At 46.1% G+C, this 24,439-nt stretch overlaps 1 protein-coding gene across 1 annotated transcript in view; it reads right to left on the minus strand.

Moving 5' to 3' along the window:
• LOC105923922 (kinesin-like protein KIF20B) overlaps nt 1-24,439 on the minus strand; it is an 81,807-nt gene that overhangs the window by 12,356 nt on the left and 45,012 nt on the right. Inside the window, exons 37-51 of the mRNA XM_036125906.1 lie at nt 23,103-23,242; nt 22,870-22,990; nt 22,699-22,795; nt 22,450-22,598; nt 20,984-22,380; nt 20,774-20,912; nt 20,222-20,344; nt 20,078-20,135; nt 17,503-17,628; nt 16,333-16,445; nt 16,103-16,258; nt 15,857-16,024; nt 2,005-2,136; nt 1,073-1,177; nt 774-983 (exon numbers count right to left, since the gene is read on the minus strand). Coding sequence (XP_035981799.1) covers nt 774-983; nt 1,073-1,177; nt 2,005-2,136; nt 15,857-16,024; nt 16,103-16,258; nt 16,333-16,445; nt 17,503-17,628; nt 20,078-20,135; nt 20,222-20,344; nt 20,774-20,912; nt 20,984-22,380; nt 22,450-22,598; nt 22,699-22,795; nt 22,870-22,990; nt 23,103-23,242 — 3,234 coding nt within the window. The remainder of the gene's footprint in view (nt 1-773; nt 984-1,072; nt 1,178-2,004; nt 2,137-15,856; nt 16,025-16,102; nt 16,259-16,332; nt 16,446-17,502; nt 17,629-20,077; nt 20,136-20,221; nt 20,345-20,773; nt 20,913-20,983; nt 22,381-22,449; nt 22,599-22,698; nt 22,796-22,869; nt 22,991-23,102; nt 23,243-24,439) is intronic.

Genomic DNA, 24,439 nt, shown 5'->3' on the forward strand with positions numbered 1-24,439 from the left:
ACCCGGGTCTCCAGAGAACCAACATGTTCTGCAGACACCTGACCGGACCTGCTGCTCAGAACCGGACCGTCTGCTCTGCTGCTGGTCTGAACTAGTCACAGCAGAGCAGCAGCTTCCTGTGGATCCATGGTTTCTCACAGCGACCTTCATGTACTGTCCCTCCTTCAGTCTCCATTTTGGGTTGGCCCGCCTACCTTCTCTATCTGGGTTTGGGTCGGCCCGCCTACCTTCTCCATCTGGGTCTGGGTCGGCCCGCCTACCTTCTCCATCTGGGTTTGGGTCGGGCCCGCCTACCTTCTTCATCCTGGTCGGCCCGTCTACCTTCTCCATCTGGGTTTGGGTCGGCCCGCCTACCTTCTCCCTCTGGATTTGGGTCGGCCCGCCTACCTTCTCCATCTGGGTTTGGGTCGGCCCGCCTACCTTCTCCATCTGGGTTTGGGTCGGCCCGCCTACCTTCTTCATCTGGGTCGGCCCGCCTACCTTCTCCATCCGGGTTTGGGTCGGCCCTCCTACCTTCTCCATCTGGGTTCGGGTCAGGCCCACCTACCTTCTCCATCTGGGTTTGGGTTGGGCCCGCCTACCTTCTTCATCTGGGTCGGCCCGCCTACCTTCTCCATCTGGGTTCGGGTCGGCTCGCCTACCTTCTCCATCTGGGTTTGGGTCGGCCCGCCTACCTTCTCCATCTGGGTTCGGGTCGGCCCGCCTACCTTCTCCATCTGGGTTCGGGTCGGCCCGCCTACCTTCTCAATCTGGGTTTGGATCGGCCCGCCTACCTTCTCCATCTCGCCGCTCTTCCTCTTGCGTGCCGAGCGTGAGATCTTGACGGTGACGGGGTTCTGCTCGCCCTGCCGCCTCAGCGCCATGCGGTTGGGCTGCAGGGGGCTGAAGGAGATCTCCAGCTCGGGTCGGGGGAACCGGCTGGTTCTGCCGCCCTCCGTGGAGATCTCGGAGGACTCCAGAACCGACGGGAAGCCAGACGAGCCCTGAGAGGTCAGAGGTGGCATGATTGTCACAGACATGGATGGTTTAGGGTACCGTTTCTCCTACACCGGGTCAAACAGGCTGAGCTCACCCGGCTGCTGAGCGACGCTCTGGTCACCCTCGGTTCTGGGTTTGAGGCGCTGGTTCCACCGCTTGGTTCCTCAGCCACAGGATCAGAACTCTGGTTCTGGTTGGTCTGTGGGCAGAAACACAGAAAACAGGAGACGTAGCTATAATCTTAGTTTATTCTGCAGCTGTCACCCTCCTAAAACGTGAATCGGACCATCAGGACCCGATGTGAAGTAGTCGGTGCTGAGCAGGAGGAAACCGGACCTGAAGCTGAGCCTTCAGCTACAGGTCAACAGCAGAACATCAGAGGTTCTGGAGGCCATCTTTCTTTAACAGAGAGAACGGGTCCAGTTAACTTTAGCTTGGAGTCAGGAGTGTGACCCATAGTACTTCCTGTAGAACCACTGGTACCGGTCTCTGGGTCATTAGGCATCAGGGTCAGCAGAAAGGATCATTTACATAATTTCAGTTCTAGTCATGTAAGAAATGACAGAACCAGAACTGTTTGGACCGTCTAACTGCAGAGAAAAAGGCTTGGTGCTCCGTCTGGATCAGCAGTCTGGTGACCCGCAGTTTTCAGCAAGTTATTTGTTATTATGATTAATATCATTAGAACATGCCACAGTTTTTATTTAATTTATTTTATTTATCCACCATTCTAAACGTCGGTCCGTAGAAATTATGGTCGTCATAAATTGATACTCTGAGACGTATCAACACTCAAACACTGTATTTCATTTTAACATCCGAGGTTTTCTGGTTAATGTTGCAGAAAACCATCGAAAAATAAAAAGTCAGCATCTGAACGAGTCACCAGGGCTGGTTGGCCAAATTTTCACAGAAACACCAACTGGGGGCCAAACAAAGTCAGAACAACCTGCTGCGTCTATAAATGACAGCAGAACCTCGACGAGCCGCTCTGGGAAATGTCCGACTAGTGAAGGAGGTTCTGACCCGTGTTGGAGCGCCGTCCCCTTTGCTGGCGGTCGCCTCCAGCTCCTCCTTCAGCTGCAGGACCTGCGCCTCCTTCTCCATCAGAGCGACCTGCAGCTCTGCCACACGGTGAGACACGGCGCCATCTTTACCCTGGAAGAGTTCACGGACACGTTAGAGCCACAGGAAGCCCGACCAGAACCGCCCAGAGAACAGGCAGCAGGTTCTGCTAAACACCATCAGGTTTATCCAGGGTAGGCAGATCATCAGCTGTTACCATCTAACATAGAAAGTATAATCTGCTTGAATCTGACTTTAGAAAGTGAGAATTGGTGCTATAGAAATAAACTGAAGTTAACATAATGAGTAGATTTAACTGACTGGAGCAGCGGCTCATTAGGTTTTTAACAACTACACCGTGACTAAATAATGTTTAAATATATTTAACCCTTGTGTGGTGTTCATATTGTTGTTACTCAGCCTATGTTTGTGGGTCTTCATTTTGGGCTTTTTAATGCCTCACAATCAAACACTTTTATGTAAAAATACTGAACAAATGTTACTTCATCCCAATTTCAAGTTGTATGAACAAAATATTTGGTTATTTAAAACATAATAAAGCAAATTAATTATAATAAAAATCATGATAGGAGTGGAAACAAATGTACACCTTAAGCGAGGTTTTTCCAAAATTACTGACTTTTAGTTCTTTGAACTCAGAAATTTAACCCATTCAGGTCCACAACACAAGCTATATGAACACATATATAACTAGAAAAATTTGCATTTCCTGCGAAAATGCACTGTGAATGCAGTAAGCTGAATGATTGAGCAAAAGATGCAGAAGTTCTTTGAAGAGAAAAAATTAATGAAAAGCATTGAAGAAGTTGAAAAAGTTGAAGAATTTGAAAGAGTTGAAGAATTTGAACATGAAAGAACAATAGCTGAATGATTAGAAGAAGAAAAACTGAGGGAATGGCACCAAACATTTCCTAACTCATTCTAAACACTGAATCGTTTAACAAAGCAGAAGTAGAATTTCAAACTTGAATATACTGTAGCCATATGTGGGCCTGCATTTCTAGGAGTATAAGGGGTTTTGCCCCCAATGAAAAGCATTGGATGTTTGACACCTGCTAATTTGGAGATGCTTTATGCGACGAGGCCCAAATTATTGTGGAGCATACTGTATAAAGGAGGTACAGACTCTGTAAAGCAGAAGTTTGTAGGACCTTCCTAGAGCTACTTCCAGTTAGCAACATGCTAACCGTTAGCCACTAACAGGGTTATGTTCAGTATCACCGTGTCATGGTACTCTGTTAGTTTGGTCCAAATCATGTACTGGGAAGTGCCTCAAAAAGGGGTGCCAATACTTAATGTCACCAAAGGTCATGGGTCAGATTGGCCTCCTTTAGCAACTCAGCCTCACCACATCTGGGCCCAGAACTCAACATATGACCAAAATGGTGTGTAGCGCCATTTCCCACAGGTGGGTGGTGCTGTATTGCCCAATTGGGTCGTCTCTGGGCATCATGCCAGGTCCTATTGGAAGCAAAGGCCCAATAGGAAAGCATGTGAAATCCAAAATGTGACAGAAAAGTGACACATGCCTCATAATTGCTTGAAAATTTAAGAATGTTAAGAGGAAGTGACTGTGCGAATTTCAGATTCCTACATTCATCACAGCCACTGCAGTGGGCGTCGAAAATTACCATTCTATCCGAATGGAGCCTGTGCCTGACCTAGTAACCTCTGGCCAGCAGAGTTCCTTCGTCATGGAAACTCACTCACACCTCTGCTGCATGCCAGTCTACTGAAATGCAGACACTTTGCTCAGACTATGTCCCATAGGATTATAATGGAGAACAATGCCTCGCACAACACTTCATATCTCCTGATCCGTAAATGGTAGATACGTAATTTTTTCTGCGTTTATTTCTTAACGGATAGGGGAAGAAAACTTGCTATCGGTTTTTGCTGGAAATATTTTAATAAAGGCGTAAAAAATTATGATATAAAGGGGATTTTTAAGGAATTTCAGAAATCCTCTAAAAACGGTCCCGAACAAATTGCTGTAGCTGAAAAAGTATAAGAGATATCAAAATAATTTTTTCACTGTGAGTATCAGCAGGCTTTTGAGGACTATGGTGCTCATTTTTATGTTTGTACAAAAATCGGTGTAGGCACAGCGACGATGTAAAAAAGTGGTTCATGTGGAAAAATGCAGCTGTAAAGCATTTTCAGGATTTTGCACATTCGCTACTCCCGAACAAATTGTTCCTGCGGCAAAACCGTAACAGTTATCCAAAAAAATCCTTTTTTTGTGAGTGCCAGAAGGGTTGGGACATTCATGTGTGAAAGTCCCATACCTGTACATCAAACGGTTTAGGAGTAGCGACGATGCGAAAACGTGTGATGTTCTGGATTTTCAGACGTCATTTTTCAAAACCGCTCCATAGGAAATGAATGGGGGAGGTTTCGGGTTTGTGTCGCTCTGAGGTGATTTGCGAAAAATCTATAAATGCTACACCAATGAGGGTTACATTTCCTGAATCCAGACAAAAATTCCTACGTTTTGATGTATAATTTATGTGGATAGGTTGAAAATTGAGCGAGTGAGAAGAAGTTGTTCGGAGAAGAAGAATTTGTTTAATTTCTAGTGTGCACTCTATAACTGCCTCCTTGACGACCATAGCAACGCATGTTGAATTTCTTGAAAAGCCAAAATTATTTTAAGGAGGTAGTATATGAAAATGGTAAAAGATATGAAAAAGCTGAAATATACCATAATAGCTGAAAGATATCACTACATTTTAAAAGTTGAATGGCGTTTCTAGCTAAAAGTAGGCTGAAGCAGTAACCTGTCAAAAAGCAGCTGAAACTAGAAAAATTTGCATTTCCTGCGAAAATGCACTGTGAATGCAGTAAGCTGAATGATTGAGCAAAAGATGCAGAAGTTCTTTGAAGAAGAGAAAAAATAGCTGAAAAGCATTGAAGAAGTTGAAAAAGTTAAAGAATTTGAAATAGTTGAAGAATTTGAACATGAAAGAACAATAGCTGAATGATTAGAAGAAGAAAAAAAACTGAGGGAATGGCACCAAACATCTCCTAACTCATTCTAAACACTGAATCGTTTAACAAAGCAAAAGTAGAATTTCAAACTTGATTATACTGTAGCCATATGTGGGTCTGCATTTCTAGGAGTATAAGGGGTTTCGCCCCCCATTGAAAAGCATTGGATGTTTGACACCTCATAGCTTGGAGATGCTTTATGCGACGTAGGCCAAATTTCTTGTGGAGCTTTCTCTCTAAAGGAAGTACAGACTCTGTGAAGCAGAAGTTGGTGAGACCTTCCTAGAGCTACTTCCAGTTAGCAACATGCTAACCGTTAGCAGCTAACATGGTTGTGTTCAGTATCACCGTATGATGGTACTCTGTTAGTTTGGTCCAAATCCTGTACTGGGAAGTGCCTCAAATAGGGGTGCCAATACTTATTGTCACCAAACGTGACCAAAGTTCATGGGACAGATTGGCCTCCTTTAGAAACTCAGCCTCACCACATCTGGGCCCAGAACTCAACATTTGACCAAAATGACGTGTAGCGCCATTTCCTACAGGTGGGTGGTGCTGTATTGGCCAATTGGGTCGTGTCTGGGCATCATGCCAGGTCCTGTTGGAAGCAAAGGCCCAATAGGAAAGCATGTGAAATCCAAAAAGTGACAGAAAATTCACACGTGCCTGATAATCACTTGCAAAATATAAAATGTTAAGAGGAAGTGACTGTGCAAATTTCAGATTTCTACATTAATCACAGCCACTGCAGTGGGCGTCGAAAGTTGCCATTTTATCCCAATGGAGCGTCTCCCTCTGGCCCTCAGAGTTCCGTCGTCATGGAAACTCACTCACACACTCACACTCCTAAACGGTTTAGGAATAGCAACAATTTAAAAATATGTGTTGTTTGGAATTTTCAGGTGTCGTTTTTCAAAATCGCTCCATTGGAAATGAATGAGGAGGGTTTAGACTTGTTGGCGGTCTGAGGTGATTTGTGAAAAAACTATAAATGCTTCACCAACGAGGGTTACATTTCCTGAATCCGGACAAAAATTCCTGCGTTTTGATGTATAAGCTATGTAGATAGGTTGAAAATTGAGCGAGTGAGAAGAAGTTGTTCGGAGAAGAAGAAATTGTTGAATTTCTAGAGTGCGCACTCTATAACTGCCTCCTTGACGACCATAGCAACGCATGTTATTTGCTGAATTTCTTGAAAACCCTAAATTATTTTAAGGAGGTACTATATGAAAATGGTAAAAGATATGAAAAAGCTGAAATATACCTTAATAGCTGAAAGATATCACTACATTTTAAAAGTTGAATGGCGTTTCTAGCTGAAAGTAGGCTGAAGCAGTGAGCTGTCAAAAAGCAGCTGAAATGAGTGGAATTTTAGTGAATTACATTCATTTCCTATGGGAGAAAAAAAGCTGAAAATTTGCAGAAAAAGCTGAATATTTTAAAAAGTTGAAAAGTTAAAAGTACAAAAAGATATAGCCATCGATTCCAGAAGAAGCTGAATAGTTTAAAAGTTGAATGGTTGAAATCGGAGAAAAACTGTAGGAGGAGAAGCGAATCAAACTTTAAACAGTAAAAAGGTGAAAGAGGATCTCAATAACTGTGAATGCCTACTGCATTCACAGTAATGAGCGGAATTTTAGTGAATTACATTAATTTCCTATGGGACAAAAAAAGCTGAAATTTTGCAGAAAAAGCTGAATATTTTAAAAAGTTGAAAAGATATAAGTACAAAAAGATATAGCCATCGATTCCAGAAGAAGCTGAATAGTTTAAAAGTTGAATGGTTAAAATCGGAGAAAAACTGTAGGAGGAGAAGCGAATCAAACTTTAAACAGTAAAAAGGCGAAAGAGGATCTCAATAACTGTGAATGCCTACTGAATTCACAGTAACTATCAGTTAAGACAAGGCGTCAGCCCTATGACCTTTAGCCAATGGCCTGTACAACACATGAGGGGTAGAGTTTTACTGTGTTTTACCACATTACTGTGTTACCCATCCATTATCCTATTGAGACGGTGTCTTTCCCACGGCCAAAACTTAACAGATCAAAAACTTATCTAAAAGGAACAAATCATAAAAACCTAATAAAAATCAATACGGTTCACCTTGAACCTAAAAATAAAACAATTAAATGTGGTCTATTAAATATAAGGTCTCTCCCTCCAAAGACTTTGTTAGTTAATGAATTGATTTCTGATAAACAGATTGATTTGTTTTGTCTCACAGAAACCTGGCTACAAGAGGACTACGTTAGTATAAATGAGTCAACTCCCTCCAATTATTCAAATTTCCACATTCCCAGATCTGTGGGAAGAGGAGGAGGAGTGGCAACTATCTTTCAGTCTGATTTATTAATTAGTCCCAGGCCAATTAATAACTACAGTTCTTTTGAACATTTAACCCTCAGTTTCCCTCATCCAAGCTGCAAAGCAATAAAACCTCTTCTGTTTGTTGTTTTGTATCGTCCACCAGGCCCTTACACTCAGTTTTTGGATGAGTTGTCAGATTTCTTATCTGATTTGGTGTTAAATACTGATAAGGCTATTATAGTGGGTGATTTTAACATCCATGTTGACACAGAATGTGATAACCTTAGTGTAGCCTTTAAAACTATCCTAGATTCAATTGGTTTTGCTCAAAATGTGCATGAACCGACGCACTCTCGGCTCCATACTTTAGACCTTGTTCTGACATATGGCATTGATTGTGAAGAATTAACAGTATTTCCTCACAACCCTGTCCTATCTGATCATTTTTTAATAACATTTGAGTTTAATCTAACTGAGTTCTCCACCCCCAAAAGAGGGTTCCATTATAGTAGATCTTTATCGGATAATGCTGTATCAAAACTTAAAGAGTCTGTCCCCTTTTTAATATCCTCCGTATTGCAGAAATGCCCTGCAGATAGCAGCAATGTTGTTTCTTCCAATTCACAAATAGATGTCTTTGTAAACGGTATGACTTCGTCATTGCGTTCTGCATTAGACAATGTAGCTCCCTTGAAAAAGAAGGTGATTATTCACAGGAAGCTGGCTCCTTGGTTTAATTCAGAGCTGTGTTCCTTGAAGCACAATGTTAGGAAATTGGAGAGAAAATGGCGCTCTACACACCAAGAGGAATCCTACCTAATCTGGAAGAACAGTCTATTGTTGTATAACAAGACCCTTCGCAGAGCTAGAGCAGCATATTTTTCATCATTAATTGAGGAGAATAAGAATAATCCTAGATTTCTCTTCAGTACAGTTGCCAAACTTACTCAGAGCCACAGCTCTGTTGATCCATCCATTCCCTTAGCTCTTAGCAGTAATGATTTTATGGGATTCTTCATAAATAAAATTGATTCCATTAAAAATAAAATAATTGGCATCCTCCCAAACATGATTACCTCATCCTCAGTAAGTGAGGCAGCATTGGAGGAATCTTTAGAACCTGCGCAGTGTCTGAACTGTTTAAAAGCAGTAGAGCTTTCTGAGCTATCTAAAATTTTAGCTTCATCTAAACCTTCTACCTGTATGTTAGACCCAATCCCAACCAAGTTGTTTAAGGAGGTATTCCCTCTGATCAGTGGTCCTATTTTAGACATGATTAATGTATCCTTGGTAAATGGATATGTACCACAGGCTTTTAAAGTAGCTGTTATTAAACCTTTACTTAAGAAACCATCTCTTGATCAAGATGAGTTAGTAAATTACAGACCTATATCTAATCTTCTTTTCTTATCTAAAATTCTTGAGAAAGTAGTTGCTAATCAACTATGTGAACATTTACAAAGTAATGACCTACTTGAGGAGTTTCAGTCAGGCTTCAGAGCTCATCATAGCACTGAAACAGCTCTGGTGAAGGTCACTAATGATATTCTCATGGCCTCAGATAATGGACTTGTGTCTATACTTGTCCTGTTAGATCTCAGTGCTGCATTTGATACAGTTGATCACAATATTCTCCTACAAAGACTTGAGCATACTGTAGGGATTAAGGGAAAAGCATTAGGCTGGTTTAAATCTTATCTGTCGGACAGATTCCAGTTTGTTCATGTTAATAATAAATCTTCCTCAAACTCTAGGGTCACTTGTGGAGTACCACAGGGTTCAGTCCTTGGACCAATTCTATTTACTATATATATGCTTCCGATTGGCAAAATTATCAGACAGCATGGGATTAATTTCCACTGTTATGCTGATGACACTCAGCTATATTTATCCATAAATCCTGATGAATCCAATCAGTTACTTCGACTGCAGTCATGTCTTGATGACATCAAAAGCTGGATGACTTTAAATTTCCTGCATTTAAATTCTGACAAGACAGAAGTTGTAATCTTTGGGCCAGAGTCTTCAAAAAATAAAGTTCTTAATCAATCCCTTAATCTGGATGGCATTAACTTGGCCTCTGGTAATAAAGTTAAAAATCTTGGTGTTGTTTTCGACCAAGACATGTCATTTAAATCCCATATTAAACAGGTTTCCAGAGTTTCCTTTTTTCACCTCCGGAATATCGCCAAAATTAGAAACATTCTGTCCAGGAGTGATGCTGAAAAACTAGTCCATGCATTTGTTACTTCAAGGCTGGACTATTGTAATTCTTTACTATCAGGAAGTCCACAAAATGCAGTTCGAAGTCTTCAGCTGATTCAAAATGCTGCGGCAAGAGTTCTGATGAAAATCAACAAGAGGGATCATATTTCTCCAATTTTAGCTTCCCTTCATTGGCTTCCTGTTAAATCAAGAATAGAATTTAAAATTCTCCTTCTAACGTATAAAGCCCTTAATAATCAAGCTCCACCATATATCAGAGCTCTGATTACCCCGTATGTTCCTAACAGAGCACTTCGCTCTCAGACTGCAGGTCTGCTGCTGGTTCCTAGAGTCTCTAAAAGTAGAATGGGAGGCAGATCCTTTAGCTATCAGGCTCCTCTCCTGTGGAACCAACTCCCAGTTTTGGTCCGTGAGGCAGACACCCTATCTATTTTTAAGACTAATGTTAAAACTTTCCTTTTTGACAAAGCTTATAGTTAGAGTGGCTCATACCCTGAGCTATCTCTATAGTTGTGCTGTGATAGGCCTAGGCTGCTGGAGGACATCAGGGTCTAATTTTCTCACTCTACTGATTTCTACTGTTCTTCAGTCTACTGTTCTCCAGTTTTGCATTGTATTACATTGAAATGACTGTCGTCATTTCAGCTTTTAACTTTTTGCTCTCTCTCTTTTTCTTCATAGTAGGTACACCTGGTCTGGCGTTCTGTTAACTGTGACATCATCCAGAGAAGACGGCTCACCCACTACTACCATCTAATGTAGAACAGATTACTAGATCAATGTGTGCTTCTGTGCTTGTTTGTCTGTCTTGTTGTGTCTCTGTTCTGTCTTCTGTAACCCCAGTCGGTCGAGGCAGATGACCGTTCATACTGAGCCCGGTTCTGCCGGAGGTTTTTCCTTCCCGTTAATGGGTGGTTTTTCTTCCCACTGTCGCTTCATGCTTGCTCAGTATGAGGGATTGCAGCAAAGCCATGTACAATGCAGACGACTCTCCCTGTGGCTCTACGGTTCCCCAGGAGTGACTGCTGCTTGTCGGGACTTTGATGCAATCAACTGGTTTCCTTATATAGGACATTTTTGACCAATCTGTATAATCTGACCCAATCTGTATAATATGATTGAACTTGACTTTGTAAAGTGCCTTGAGATGACATGTTTCATGATTTGGCGCTATATAAATAAAATTGAATTGAATTGAATTGTTTTGCAGACATACTTTTTGCACTTGATGCATCTATGTTGTTTTTTCTCTCCATCTTCCACACTTTGCACTGATTCTTCTTGTTGCCAAACATGTACTGGAACAGCATCCCACTTACTTCAGGCTTTGCAGATTCTGGTTCTGTAGGTTGGGTGGATAGGGCACCTGCATTCTCCTCCTGAATCCTCATTTGGCACATAGGACAGCAGGGTTGTGTAACCCGTGTGTGCAAACTTGGAAGACTTGACTTGACTTTTGACTCGAAAAGTCCAGGAAGGATAAGAACCCCGAAGTAGGCATGTAAATGGGTTTGGTCCATTACCTTCCACCTCTCTCCAAAAACACATTAACACAAATTAGTGCAGTCAAGAATAATTTTCTGGATGGAATCTGGTATGAAAAGCTGAAAAGAAAACTCCATGTCCTGTGTGTGAGTAACTGCCATTTGTGTTGTCCTAGTTGCATCCTTATCACATTGGTAGCCTACGGGGAGGCCCTTTTCTTGGGCGAGACCATCCAATTTTAAAATTTCACTTATTCCATGATTAATGTGTTGTTCTTTCTTGTTCTTGGCCCTGTGGCTGGCTGCAGAGACGGCCTGGTCTGGTAACTTGTCTTGATTTTGGAACTGACTGATGCTCAATCTCGTCCTGCTTCAGTCACTGTCAGACTCTGAATTTTTCAGAAATGGGATCCTCAAATTCAGAGACTTCTTCTTTTGAATCTTATCCCTCTACATTATCATCAAAAACTTCTCTCTCTTCCAAAATCAGTTCCAGGGCCCTCTGTGCATAGTATATTTTGACCACCTTGATCGGTTGTTGTAAGAAACCACACTGGCAAAGCTATATTTATACTCTATCTACTCTATTTGTAGCAGAAAGAGTGTGAGAAACTAAAGATTACCACAGAAAGTCAAATGTGCCCACACAGGAGGAAAAGAGTGTTGTGTACGCAGAACATCAGCTTCCACACTTCAATTAGCCCCGGGTCCAGTGGACCCGGACATCTTATATGTAATAGAAATTAGTAGGGGGGGGGGGTGTACAGCGTGTAGTCATTAAAATTGTTTTCTGATATATGTTCTTCACACAAAATGAGCAAAGGCCAGTGAATCTGAGCTTGAAAAATTAATTGATTGTATCATTTTTCTTTCAGTAAAAAATGAAAACAGGTCCCACAGACCCGAACACCACATAAGGGTTAAGTCTTGAATATCAAACTGATCCTCTAAGCTGTGTTTTTCAGACGTATCAAGAGTTAAAAACAAACTTTTAAAGGTTTCCTGGACACAACTTAAGCGTCTTTTTCTGACATTTATCTGCAGCAGGGGAACCAGGTCCAGTTCTGGAGAACTTCCATCCAGGCTCCAACACTCCTGGACTCCTCAGCTCAGCAGAGGAGATGCATCTAGAGGACTGGACCTCTGATCAACAGTTTCTGATCCTTTTCTGACTGGTTCTGAGACTGAAAATGACCTCCACACAGTTTCAGGACTTTATGTTGGTGAAGATTCTGTCATCCATTATCAGTTATTTTTTAACTTTCTTTGGATGTTTCAGGAATTTAGTTTAATTAGTTGACTGAATTCCCAGAAGCATCTTCTAAAGCAGGACCTCTGTCCGTCCGTCCGTTGTCTTCCGCTTATCCGGGGTCGGGTCGCGGGGGCAGCAGCTTCAGTAGGGAGGCCCAGACGTCCCTCTCCCCAGCCACTTGGGCCAGCTCCTCAGGAGGAATCCCAAGGCGTTCCCAGGCCAGCCGGGAGACATAGTCCCTCCAGCGTGTCCTGGGTCTTCCCCTGGGTCTCCTCCCGGTGGGACGTGCCCGGAACACCTCTCCAGGGAGGCGTCCAGGAGGCATCCTGACCAGATGCCCGAGCCACCTCAACTGGCTCCTCTCGACGTGGAGGAGCAGCGGCTCTACTCTGAGTCCTCCCCGGATGACTGAGCTCCTCACCCTATCTCTAAGGGAGAGCCCAGACACACTACGGAGAAAACTCATTTCAGCCGCTTGTATCCGGGATCTCGTTCTTTCGGTCACGACCCAAAGCTCGTGACCATAGATGAGGGTAGGAACGTAGATCGACCGGTAAATCGAGAGCTTCGCCTTTTGGCTCAGCTCCCTCTTCACCACAACGGATCGGTACAGCGCCCGCTTCACAGCAGACGCTGCACCAATCCGCCTGTCGATCTCCCGCTCCATCTTCCCCTCATTCGTGAACAAGACCCCAAGATACTTGAACTCCTCCACTAGGGGCAGGACATCCTCCCCAACCCGGAGAAGGCACTCTACCCTTTTCCGGTTCAAGACCATGGTCTCGGATTTGGAGGCACTGATTTTCATCCCGGCCGCGTCGCACTCGGCTGCGAACCGCTCCAGTGAGAGCTGTAGATCACGCCCTGATGAAGCCAATAGGACCACGTCATCCGCGAATAGCAGAGACGCAATCCTAAGGCCACCAAAGCGGATCCCCTCAACACCTTGGCTGCGCCTAGAAATTCTGTCCATAAAAGTTATGAACAGAATCGGTGACAAAGGGCAGCCTTGGCGGAGTCCAACTCTCACCGGAAACGAGTCCGACTTACTGCCGGCAATGCGGACCAGACTCTGACACCGGTCGTACAGAGACCTGAAAGCCCTTATTAAAGGGTCCGGTACTCCATACTCCCGGAGTACCCCCCACAGGATCCCCCGGGGGACACGGTCGAATGCCTTCTCCAGATCCACAAAGCACATGTAGACTGGTTGGGCAAACTCCCATGCCCCCTCAAGAATCCTGCTGAGGGTGTAGAGCTGGTCCAGTGTTCCACGGCCAGGACGAAAACCACACTGCTCTTCCTGAATCCGAGATTCGACTACCCTCCTTTCCAGAACCCCTGAATAGACCTTACCAGGGAGGCTTAAGAGTGTGATTCCTCTGTAGTTGGAACACACCCTCCGGTCCCCCTTTTTAAATAGGGGGACCACCACCCCAGTCTGCAAATCCAGGGGAACTGCCCCCGATGTCCACGCAATGTTGCAGAGCCGCGTTAACCAACACAGCCCCACAACATCCAGAGCCTTAAGGTACTCAGGGCGAATCTCATCCACCCCCGGAGCCTTGCCACCGAGGAGCTTTTTAACAACCTCGGCAACCTCAGCACCAGAGATGGGAGAACCCGACCCAGAGTCCTCAGGCTCTGCTTCCTCAATGGAAGACGTGTTGGTGGGATTAAGGAGGTCTTCGAAGTATTCCGCCCACCGACGCACGACGTCCCGAGTCGAGGTCAGCAGCACACCACCCCCACTGTAAACAGTGTTGGTACTGCACTGCTTCCCCCTCCTGAGACGCCGGATGGTGGACCAGAATCGCTTCGAAGCCGTACGGAAGTCTTTCTCCATGGCCTCTCCGAACTCTTCCCACGCCCGAGTTTTTGCCTCGGCGACCAGCCGAGCCGCCTGCCGCTTCGACTGCCGGTACACATCAGCTGCTTCCGGAGTCCCACAGGCCAAAAAAGCCCGGTAGGACTCCTTCTTCAGCTTGACGGCTTCCCTCACCGCTGGTGTCCACCAGCGGGTTCGAGGGTTGCCGCCACGACATGCACCGACAACCTTGCGGCCACAGCTCCGACTAGCCGCCTCAGCAATAGAGGCGCGGAACATGGTCCATTCAGACTCAATGTCCCCCGCCTCCCTCGGGACGTGTTTAAAGTTCTCCCAGAGGTGGGAGTTAAAGCTCCGCCTCACAGGGGACTCCGCCAGACGTTCCCAGCAAACCCTCACAGTACGTTTGGGCCTGCCCGGTCGGACCGGCTTCCTCCCCCGCCATCGGAGCCAACTCACCACCAGGTAGTGGTCGGTGGAGAGCTCCGCCCCTCTCTTCACCCGAGTGTCCAAGACATGCGGCCGCAGGTCAGATGAAACGACAACAAAGTCGATCATTGAACTGCGACCTAGGGTGTCCTGGTGCCAAGAGCACATATGGACACCCTTATGCTTGAACATGGTGTTTGTGATGGACAATCCATGACGAGCACAGAAGTCCAACAACAAAACACCACTCGAGTTCAGATCAGGTGGGCCATTCCTCCCAACCACGCCCCTCCAGGTCCCACTGTCATTGCCCACGTGAGCGTTGAAGTCCCCCAGCAAAACGAGGGAGTCCCCAGGAGGGGCACTCTCCAGTACCCCTTCCAAGGACTCCAAAAAGGGTGGGTAATCTGAACTGCTGTTTGGCGCATAAGCGCAAACAGTCAGAACCCGTCCCCCCACACGAATGCGGAGGGAGGCCACCCTCTCGTTCACCGGGGAAAACCCCAACGTGCAGGCACCGAGATGGGGGGCAACAAGTATGCCAACCCCAGCTCGGCGCCTCTCACCATGGGCAACTCCAGAGTGGAAGAATGTCCAGCCCCTCTCAAGGAGACAGGTTCCGGAGCCAGAGCGGTGCGTCGAGGTGAGTCCGACTATCTCTAGTCGGAACCTCTCAACCTCGCGCACAAGCTCAGGCTCCTTCCCCACCAGAGAGGTGACATTCCACGTCCCAAGAGCCAGCTTCTGCAGCCGAGGATCGGAACGCCAAGGTCCCCGCCCTCCACTGCTACCCGTTACACATTGCACCCAACCCCTTTGGCCCCTCCGACAGGTGGTGAGCCCATCGGAAGGGGGACCCATGTCGCCTCTTCGGGCTGAGCCCGGCCGGGCTCCATGGGCAAAAGCCCGGCCACCAGACGCTCGCCAACGTGCCCCACCTCCAGGCCTGGCTCCAGAGTGGGGCCCCGGTGACCCGCGTCCGGGCGAGGGAACACGAGGTCCAACAATCGTACTCATCATAAGGGGAGTTTTGGGCTGCGCTTTGTCTGGTCCCTCACCTAGGACCTGTCTGCCTTGGGTGACCCTGCTAGGGGCTTAAAGCCCCTGACAGCATAGCTCCTAGGATCACTGGGACACTCAAACCCCTCCACCACGGTAAGGTGGCAGGACCTCTGATTAACCCTAATTCTCCTGAGCAACATCTGATGGCTCAACCATCTTATTCAGCCCCATTCAGACGTAGGAGGAAGGAAGCGGTGGCACCACACTGACCTCTGCTGGCTGCTTTGAGCTCTGCTCACTCAGCTCCTTGATGACTTTGTCTTTCTCTGCTTGGCTGGACAGCAGCTTCTGCAGCTGCACCTCCAGGGCAGCAACCAGGGCGTCCCTCTCCTTCCTCCAGCTCTCCATGGCCGCCTCCTTCTCCAGCAGCTTGGACTCCTGAGGAGGCAGGAGCAAACGGGTTACTGTTGGGTCCCTCGGCTGTTGGGCCAGCTCCTGGTCTGATGCTCCTCTTACTAAGAGGCTCTGCTGGCGGCAGTAGCGCTCTCGGTCTTCTGCAAACTTCCTCATTTCCTGGTTCCTCTTGTCTTCTGCCTCTTTGGCTTGACCAATCAGAGACAGCTTTTCCTCCTGCCACCTCCTGCGTTCAGCCTGGCTCTTCTCTGTCAGGATCTACAGGAAAACATCTTCAGTTTCATGATTTGACTGAACTGATCTGGTCCACATCAGAAGACATCTGGTTCTACCTTTAAGCTCTCCTGAGCTCGTGAAGCTTCATCCTTGGCCAGGTCCAGGTCCTCTGAGGGCCCGCCGGCTCCCTGGTTCTGCTGCAGCACCTTCTCCTTCAGCCTGTTTACCTCTGGAACCACACAGAACCGCTTTAACTCCTCAGACCTCCTGCCGCTCTCACTGACTGTTCTCCAGTTTTCCACAACCTTTAAACTATCTTATCGACTTTTCAGCTGTGGAGCAGATGTTTGCTCTGGTTCAAAAGAAAACGTCTTGAATCTGAAGCAGACAACGTTTACAGGCGTGACTCCTGATGCGCTGCTTGGCAGCAGAGACGGGATGGATGCAGAAAACATTTTAGTCGTGCTTTTACGACGTGCCTCAAAAATCTGGTTAAACTGAACTTTAAGTCGGACCAGAGCAGCATTTAGGTTAGCGCCTTTAAATGATGCTAAATAATTCAGCATTACATAAATAAAGAAGATTTATGAGTATTTTATGGTCACAGTCGACTTTTATGTGTATTTTTATGACTGTCATGTTTGGCTGAATATGGGAGGCCGATGAAGGTGATGAAGGTGATGAAGGTCTGAGTCCCTCACTGCAGAAAAGGATCAGACCTCCTTGTTGACAGTAGCTACGTTTAAATGGACAAAAGTAATCAGAACAAACAGCCAATCGTAATATTGTGATTGGATTTACCTCAATCAGAATGAAATTGTAATCCGGTGGTTTATCCCGACTGATAATCTGATCAACGTTCACATAAACTTGTCAGGATCAAGTTAGTCTGGATGAGGCAGACTGACCAGAGTGGACCCGACGTAAAAGTGACGTATTTCTGCGATGGTGAGGTTTCGATGCAACCTTCCTGTTCGACGAAATAAAAGAGCTAAAAAATGTTGCTTTACTCAGTAACGTTTCAACCATAATTAGAACTTCCTGCAAGTCCAGTCTCGGCGCTCAGAAGACTAACAAACTCGTAAAAACATGCTTTGTTTAGTATTTTGTGTTGTTCAGCAAAGATTGAAGTTCTTCTTCTGTGTGTTTTTTTAGGGAAACCTGATAACTGCGCATGTCAGATCGTATTATCATTATTATGATCGGGTTAATTGACTGAACCCATAACAACGATCCAACCTGATCATTTAATCTGATGGTGTAGCTTTGTGTCTTTGGCGCCTCACCAGCAGAGAGCTCCTGGAGGAGCGCCATCTTCTCCTCCAGGACCTGCTCCATCTGCTCCTGGGTCTCCTCCTGCTCAGTCAGGGCCAGACGCATGTCCTCCATCACCCGCTGCTTGGCCTCCAGCTCTGCAGATGGACAGAGACACGGTGAAGCAGCTCTCATCCAGACTTCACTCTGGTCGTCCCGAGGGAGAAAGATCACACTTAGAGGCAGTAAAATCCTCTGCAGAGCTGAGGGACTCCACAGGAAACAATGATTCTGACCTTTATGTTAAATCAAACAAACACAAACACAGTCTCTGTCTCTCTTCGAGGTCAGTCGTGTCTTTTCTCTCTCTGCAGCTTTTCACCCCCACCTCCTGCTTTGCTATGTCTTGTCTTTCTGAGCACTTTCTTCAAATCAACTGAACTCTGAAAAACATGGATCTGGTAAGCTGGTCTCTCAATACTATTGATAGACTTTTTCGACGGGTAGGCAACGGAAGGGGGACCCGTCCGGTCCTGATTTTACTCATTTTGTGGGATACACCCTAAATTCCTGGAAGGAAAACGGTGTGTCGTTTCGACTCTGTCATTCCTGGACGTTTGAAACTTTCACATTTAGATTCAGGATACTTGGATTTCTACTTATTGTTTTTTGTGGATTTTTGATGTATCAGCAAATACAGCGGAGGTCGGTAGACATTTGGCCTTGATCAGGCTGCCGGCTGCATATGACACGCTCACTAAGGCGATGAATGGACAGATCTGGAAGGTGGAGGAACAGAGCTGAAAAGCTGCCTGTGCGGTGGTTGAACTCAAAGGGGAGATGGGATAAAATCTGGAAGTGAAGCGCGAAAAAGCCCAATAATTTGGAAAATTGGATTTCACCATTTGGAGTCAGAAAAAGACTTAAAGCTGACAGGAAAGGCAGTGCAGCTTGTCTCATAGCAATTAACATATTTGGATTCCCTCCCCATCTCAACTCCTGGATTGTTATGGCGGAGAGTGCTCAGAAAAGCCCCCGGCTACCCCCCTCCCCCGCTGACACCTGAGGATGCTTTTCTGAACTGTGGGTCGGCAGATAACATCAAGGTCAATGGCCTCTGGAGAGTGTTCACGGAAATATAAACACTTTCACCCAAACACACACACATAACTGATACTCATATAAACTGATGAACTTACAAGCGACAGGTCTCAAATGTTTACCTTCTGCATACATGTTGTCTTGTATTATTTGTGCTTTTTGTGCTATGAGGGTTCTTTTGTGTTGGTTGTTTGACTCTTTATTGGTGAGAGCATAAATTGGCAAGCATCTGCCCCCCCTTTTTCCCCCCATGTTGTTGTTCTTCCTTCGACAGATTCAAGGGCAGCGCCTGGTGAACTCCGTGTAGATGGGGTCCGTGGCTGTTTGGAGGAATGCGCCTAACGCTAACGGCTGCGCTGATAGCAGCGGCCGACTGGCAGCGTTCCTTGGACAACACAAGCCTCAGTCAATCGTTCCCCCAAATGTTTGTTTAAGTGTATGTGATGGACGCTTGTACTGGAACTGATTTTTCGATTGCAATGCAAATTGTAATTGACAATAAAATTTGATTGATTGATTGATATTGATTGACAAACAGCTCCTGATTCTTTTATTTGCTTCCAAACTGTAGAAATACCTTGACTGATATGTTGAAGTCAAAAGTAACAGTTGGTTTATGTAGGAGATCTGACAGGTTAAGGAAACGCTTCAGAGTATAAAGGTGGAGATGAGCAGAAAAATGAAAACCATGACAAACAGCAGAAACACATTTAAACGGCACCAGATGAGCCGCCGTGTCTCATTTCTCAGACTAGCTGATGAGATCAGGAACAAAGTCTTTAGTATCGTCACTGAAGCTAACAGAGCCTCACTGACTAAAATATCAGCTCCTCTATCGTTAAGCTGCTGATAAATAGGGACATTTAAGGAAGCTAACGCTAACTGCTAGCAAACAGCTGCCGGTCTGCGTCACGTGTCTGCAGACAGAAGATGCTGCAAACACGACGCATGAGAAACATGTGCAGTGCTGCGTGTGTGAGGGGATGGCTGCTTTAGTTCAGGATAAAAGACTTTTAGTAGAGGAAGCTTAATAAAAGAACATATTCCTCAGGGCCCTGGCTGCTGCTCTTTAGAAAGAAACAGAGAGTGTGGGCGGCCAGAAACAAGCAACCAGCTCTATGCCCTCTACCTTTTAAAAGGTTTAAAAGCTCAAAGTCGCTGATATTAAGCAGATCTGGCAACACTGCTGGAAGCCTGGAACACAGCGCTGAGTGTTTCTGGAGGTCCCTTCCCCCCCTTTGTCATTTATTACACAAACGTGCAATAAATCATGATTATGGGTTACTTGTTGTTGTAACGTCTATAATATCAATATTATTATTTAATGTAAACAATTTTTTATTTAAAAACAATAATTAAAATTGTCTCACTACTGTGTAGAAACATGTGTTCCTATCCTAGACATGTTGGTTAAATGAAGTTTGAATTTTTTTTTTATTAAACCATTTTCCTCTAAATATCCTGAGTAATAACGCCACAAACACTCTTCCAGCCGACAGGCCTCACCGTTACAGGCCTTCTGGTACAGCTGCAGCGTCTGATCAGATTTACTGTCCGGTTGCTCCTGGAGGGAAAGAAGAGCGTTTAGATTCCTCTCAGACAGAGGAACCAGCAGACCCAGCGCAGGCCTCCAGAACGTCGTTCTTTTACCGCTCTGAGCTGCTGGATGGTTCTGTCTCTGCTGCTGAGGTCCAACTGGAGCTGTTTCTTGACCTTGTCTGCGTCGGCCAGCTTCTGCTTCAGGACCTTCTCCTCGTCTCTCATGGCTGAGATCTGTAGGGAGAACACAGCATGCAGTCCAGGACAGAACCCAGCGTCTCATTACGCTCCGATTTAATGGAAAACCCAGAGGAGGGGGGGGGGTTATGATGACGATTCTGGTCCAGGTTGCAAACAGTAATTCTTCCTTTAAATAGTTTTAGATCTAGAAAAGGTTCATCCTTTCCCACAAAACATCTGATTACTTGTTTAATTTAAATTTTGCATATTTGGTTTATTGTTCAGGGGGAAACTAGAGATTGTAGTTTTTATTTTAGTTTTTATCGGGCCTCAGGCTGACCTGAAGCTTGGTTTAAGCTCAGCCTGAAGGTTTTAAACCCGGATCAGAACCACAGAACCAACCAGTTTAACTGAACTCCATGTGGAGCGACCAGAATCCTCCAGAACCCTGAAGCTGTGGTCTGAGACTAAAGCCACGCCTACCTCCTTCTGGACCTGCTGCATCTGCTTCTTGTAGTCGGCCAGCTTCTCCTTCAGGTCTGAGGAGTCGTCCTGTTTCCTTTGAAGCTCCAGACTGAGCTTCTCCGCCCTGTCTGCCTCCTGCTGAGCGTTCTCCTTCAGCCTGGGAGGAGCAGAAACACCTTTAGTCCAGGAGAACGGTTCTGGGCGGCAGCAGTGAGTAAAGGAGGCTACCTGCTGATCTCCTCGGCCCTCTTCTCCAGCTCTGCCTCCTTCTGAGCTAAAGCTTCATGGGCCACAGCCAGCAGCTCCCGCCGCCTCTCCGCCTCCCTCCTGCGGGCTTCCTGAGCAGCTTGGTGCTCCTCCTCGTCGCGGCGCTCCTTGGCCTCCTGCAGACTCCTCTGCAGAGCAGAGAGCTGTCGCTCTGCTTCCTGCAGCTTCTCCTGCAGCTCTGCTCCTCTCTGAGCAGACGCTCTCTCCATCTGAGCCAGCGCCTCCTCCTTCTCCTTCAGCCTTTGCTCCAGCTCAGAGGAGGACTCCTTCACGGCGCCCAGAGCGGACAGCTCTTCTGTCAGGGAGGTCACCTGACGCAGGAGCTCAGCCTTCTCCCTCTGCAGAGCTTCAGCCTCAGAGGAGGCGGCTGATCTGTGGAGCTCAGCCTCCTTCAGCTCCTTGCTGAGTGCTCCTGCAGCTTCCTGCTGCTCCCTCAGCTTCTGCTCCAGCTCCTCCAGCTGTTTGCAGGACACAGCATGTTGCTCCTCCAGCTCCTGCTTCCAGGAGACCTTCTGCTCCTGCAGCTCCTGCTGGGAGGCTTCCAGCAGCTCCGCTCCCCGTCTGGAGGTCTGGTGCTGGCTCTCCAGTTGGGCTTCCAGCTCCTGCAGCTTCTCCCTCAGCTGCTCTGCCTCCTGCCTGGAGGCTTCTCCTTGGGATTCCAGCTGGAGCCGGAGCTCCTCCTGCTCCTCTTTCAGCTCCTGGTTCAGCTTCTCAGCGGCCTGCACCTCCTGCAGCTCACGCTGCAGCTCCTGGATCTGCTTCTGCTTGATCTCCTTGTCCTCCTCCTCTTCAGCCAGACGCCTGCTGAGCTCAGAGATCTCCTCTCTCAGCTGGAGCCGGAGCTGCTCCTGCTCCTCTTGCTTCTCTTTCAGCTCCTGGTTCAGTCTCTGGACCTCCCGGGTCAGCTCCTGGACCTCCTGGTTCAGGACCTCCCTGGCAGCGGGCTGCAGCGAGGCCGTCTGAGCCTCCAGTTTCTCGCTCAGCTGTCTGAGCTGCTCCTGCAGGAGCTGCTCCTGCTGCTGCCTCTGCTCTCCGTCCAGAACCAGCCTGCTCACCTCCTTCCTCTCAGCTTCCAGAGCAGCCTGGGCCTCCTCCCTGCTCCGTTTCTCATCCTGGTAGGCTCTCCTCTGGGCTTCCAGGGCAGCTCGGGCCTTTTCTCCCTCCTTTCTCTCCTCTTCAAGCGACACCAGCAGCTCCTCCTTCTGCAGCCTCAGCTCCTCCAGAGCGGCGGTGGCCTCCTCTCTGGCTCCTCGCTCCGCCTGCAGAGAGGCCAGCGCCTCCTCTCTCCCCGCCGTCTGGTACTCCAGAGCAGCGAGCGTCTCTGCTCTCCTTGCCTTCTCCTGGTGGAGCTCAGCCTCCTGTGACGATGATAATTAAACCCTGAACATCCAGAACCTGCAGAGCATCCATCAGAAACCAGATCTTACCAGGAGCTCATCTCCCTCGGAGCGGTTCTGGAGGCCCGGGGCCCGGTTCTGCTGCAGCTCCTCCAGCTGGGCCTCCTGCAGGGACTTCTGCTGGAGCTGCAGAAGAATCCTCCGCCTGTCATCATCCTCCTCCTCCTCCTCACCAACTTCTGCAACAAGCAGCAGCATTAATTCACTTCATCATCTGTCATATTTCATCCAGAACCAGAACCAGAACCGGCCTCCTCTGGATGGATTCATGTGTTGCACCTTTGGGCCGCTGGTTCTGGTCATCTGGAGCTTTCAGCTGTGACTCCTCCTCCAGGGGTTTCCTGGCTCCTGCCGGGTCAGAGGCCAGAGTGCCGTCCTGAAGAGGAGAGGAGAACATCAGGGAAAGGTCCGGTCAGCGACAGAACCATCAGAACCACCAGAAGTCCTCACCAAGGTCCATCTGTCTGAGCTGGATCCAGACGGGTACATTTTCTGAGTCAGAGTCCTGTAGATCTCCAGCCGGCGTTCAGCTCGGTCCTCCAGGATCTCCCTCTCTCTGGTCAGGCGCTCACTGCCACACAAACGTTTCAGGTCCTTCACTTTCAGAACCACTAATCTCTCACAGGTCCAGTTAATCATCTCTTTCTAGAACAGTTCTGAGGACGGGGGAAGGAGCGTCTCACTCGAAGTCTTTCTGCATGTCGGAGAAGAGCTTGGTGAACTCCTGGCCGACCTCCTCTCTGACGCGGGCCTCCAGGAGCATGTTCTTTGCTCGCTCCTTCTTCAACTGGACCAGCAGCTGCTCCAACAGCGCCACCTGCCTCTGCAGAACCCACAGGAGACAAGAGACAGCAGTGAGACACGGGTCGGACCTGAGGAGAGACGCCGTTACATCAGAACTGCTCTCTGACGGTCTCATCAATTCAGGGAAGAGGCCAAAGGTTAAGGTTCAAGGTCAGGTCCAAAAACTCTTTCCATCCATCGGGTCCAGCAGGAAAAACCCAGCCAGGGACCTAGAGATGGGCTTTTATCGGACCGCTTTCTTTAACAAGAAATTATTGAGATGATTGATTTTAAACTAAAACGATCGTTCTTCCTGTTTTCTCCAACCAAACATCAACAGAATCAAACATCAAAGCTGCGTTTGGAGCTTTTTTTCCTACACCAGAATAAAATGGGATGGCGTTTAAGTAGGATTTGTTCTCAATCTCATCATCATGATTATCATTCTTCTCATTATTCTTCTCATTTCTCATTATTATTGTAATTTGTCTCATTATCAGCATTATTGTTATTATTCTCATTCTTCCCATAAGTTTTCTCATTATCTTTATCATCATTTTTCTCATAACTATTATTATCATTCTTCTTCTAATCGTTATCATCATCATCATTCTTCTCATATTCTTTTTCTTCTCTTATTATTCTCACCATTATCATCATATATTATCATCATTCTCATCATTATTCTTCTCATCATTGTTATAATTTGTATTCTTAGTATTATTCTCATTATTATAGTTTTTATTCTCTTAATTATTATAATTCTCATTCTCATCATCATTCTCATCATTATTATTCTTCTCGTCATTGTTATAATTTTTTATTCTCAATTTTTGCCATTATTATAATTTTTATTCTAATAATTTTTTTTCTCATTATCATCATCATTCTCGATATTATTCTCATCATTGTTATAATTTTTATTCTCTTATTATTCTAATCATTGTTATAATTTTTATTCTCTTAATTATTATTATTCTCATTATCATCATTCTTCTTATTATTATCATTCTCATTATTATTATTATTCTCTTAATTATTCTTATTTTCATTATCATCATTATTATTCTCATCATTGTGATCATTTTTATTCTCATTATTATCTTTATTCTCTTAATTATTATTATTATTCTCATCATTTTTATCATTATTCTTCTCATCATCATTATTCTTCTAATTATTGTTATTCTTATCATTATCATCATTCTTCTCATTGTTATTCTTATTATTATTCTTA

This window comes from Fundulus heteroclitus, chromosome 22 (genome assembly GCF_011125445.2).
Source record: "Fundulus heteroclitus isolate FHET01 chromosome 22, MU-UCD_Fhet_4.1, whole genome shotgun sequence".
NCBI lineage: Eukaryota > Metazoa > Chordata > Actinopteri > Cyprinodontiformes > Fundulidae > Fundulus > Fundulus heteroclitus.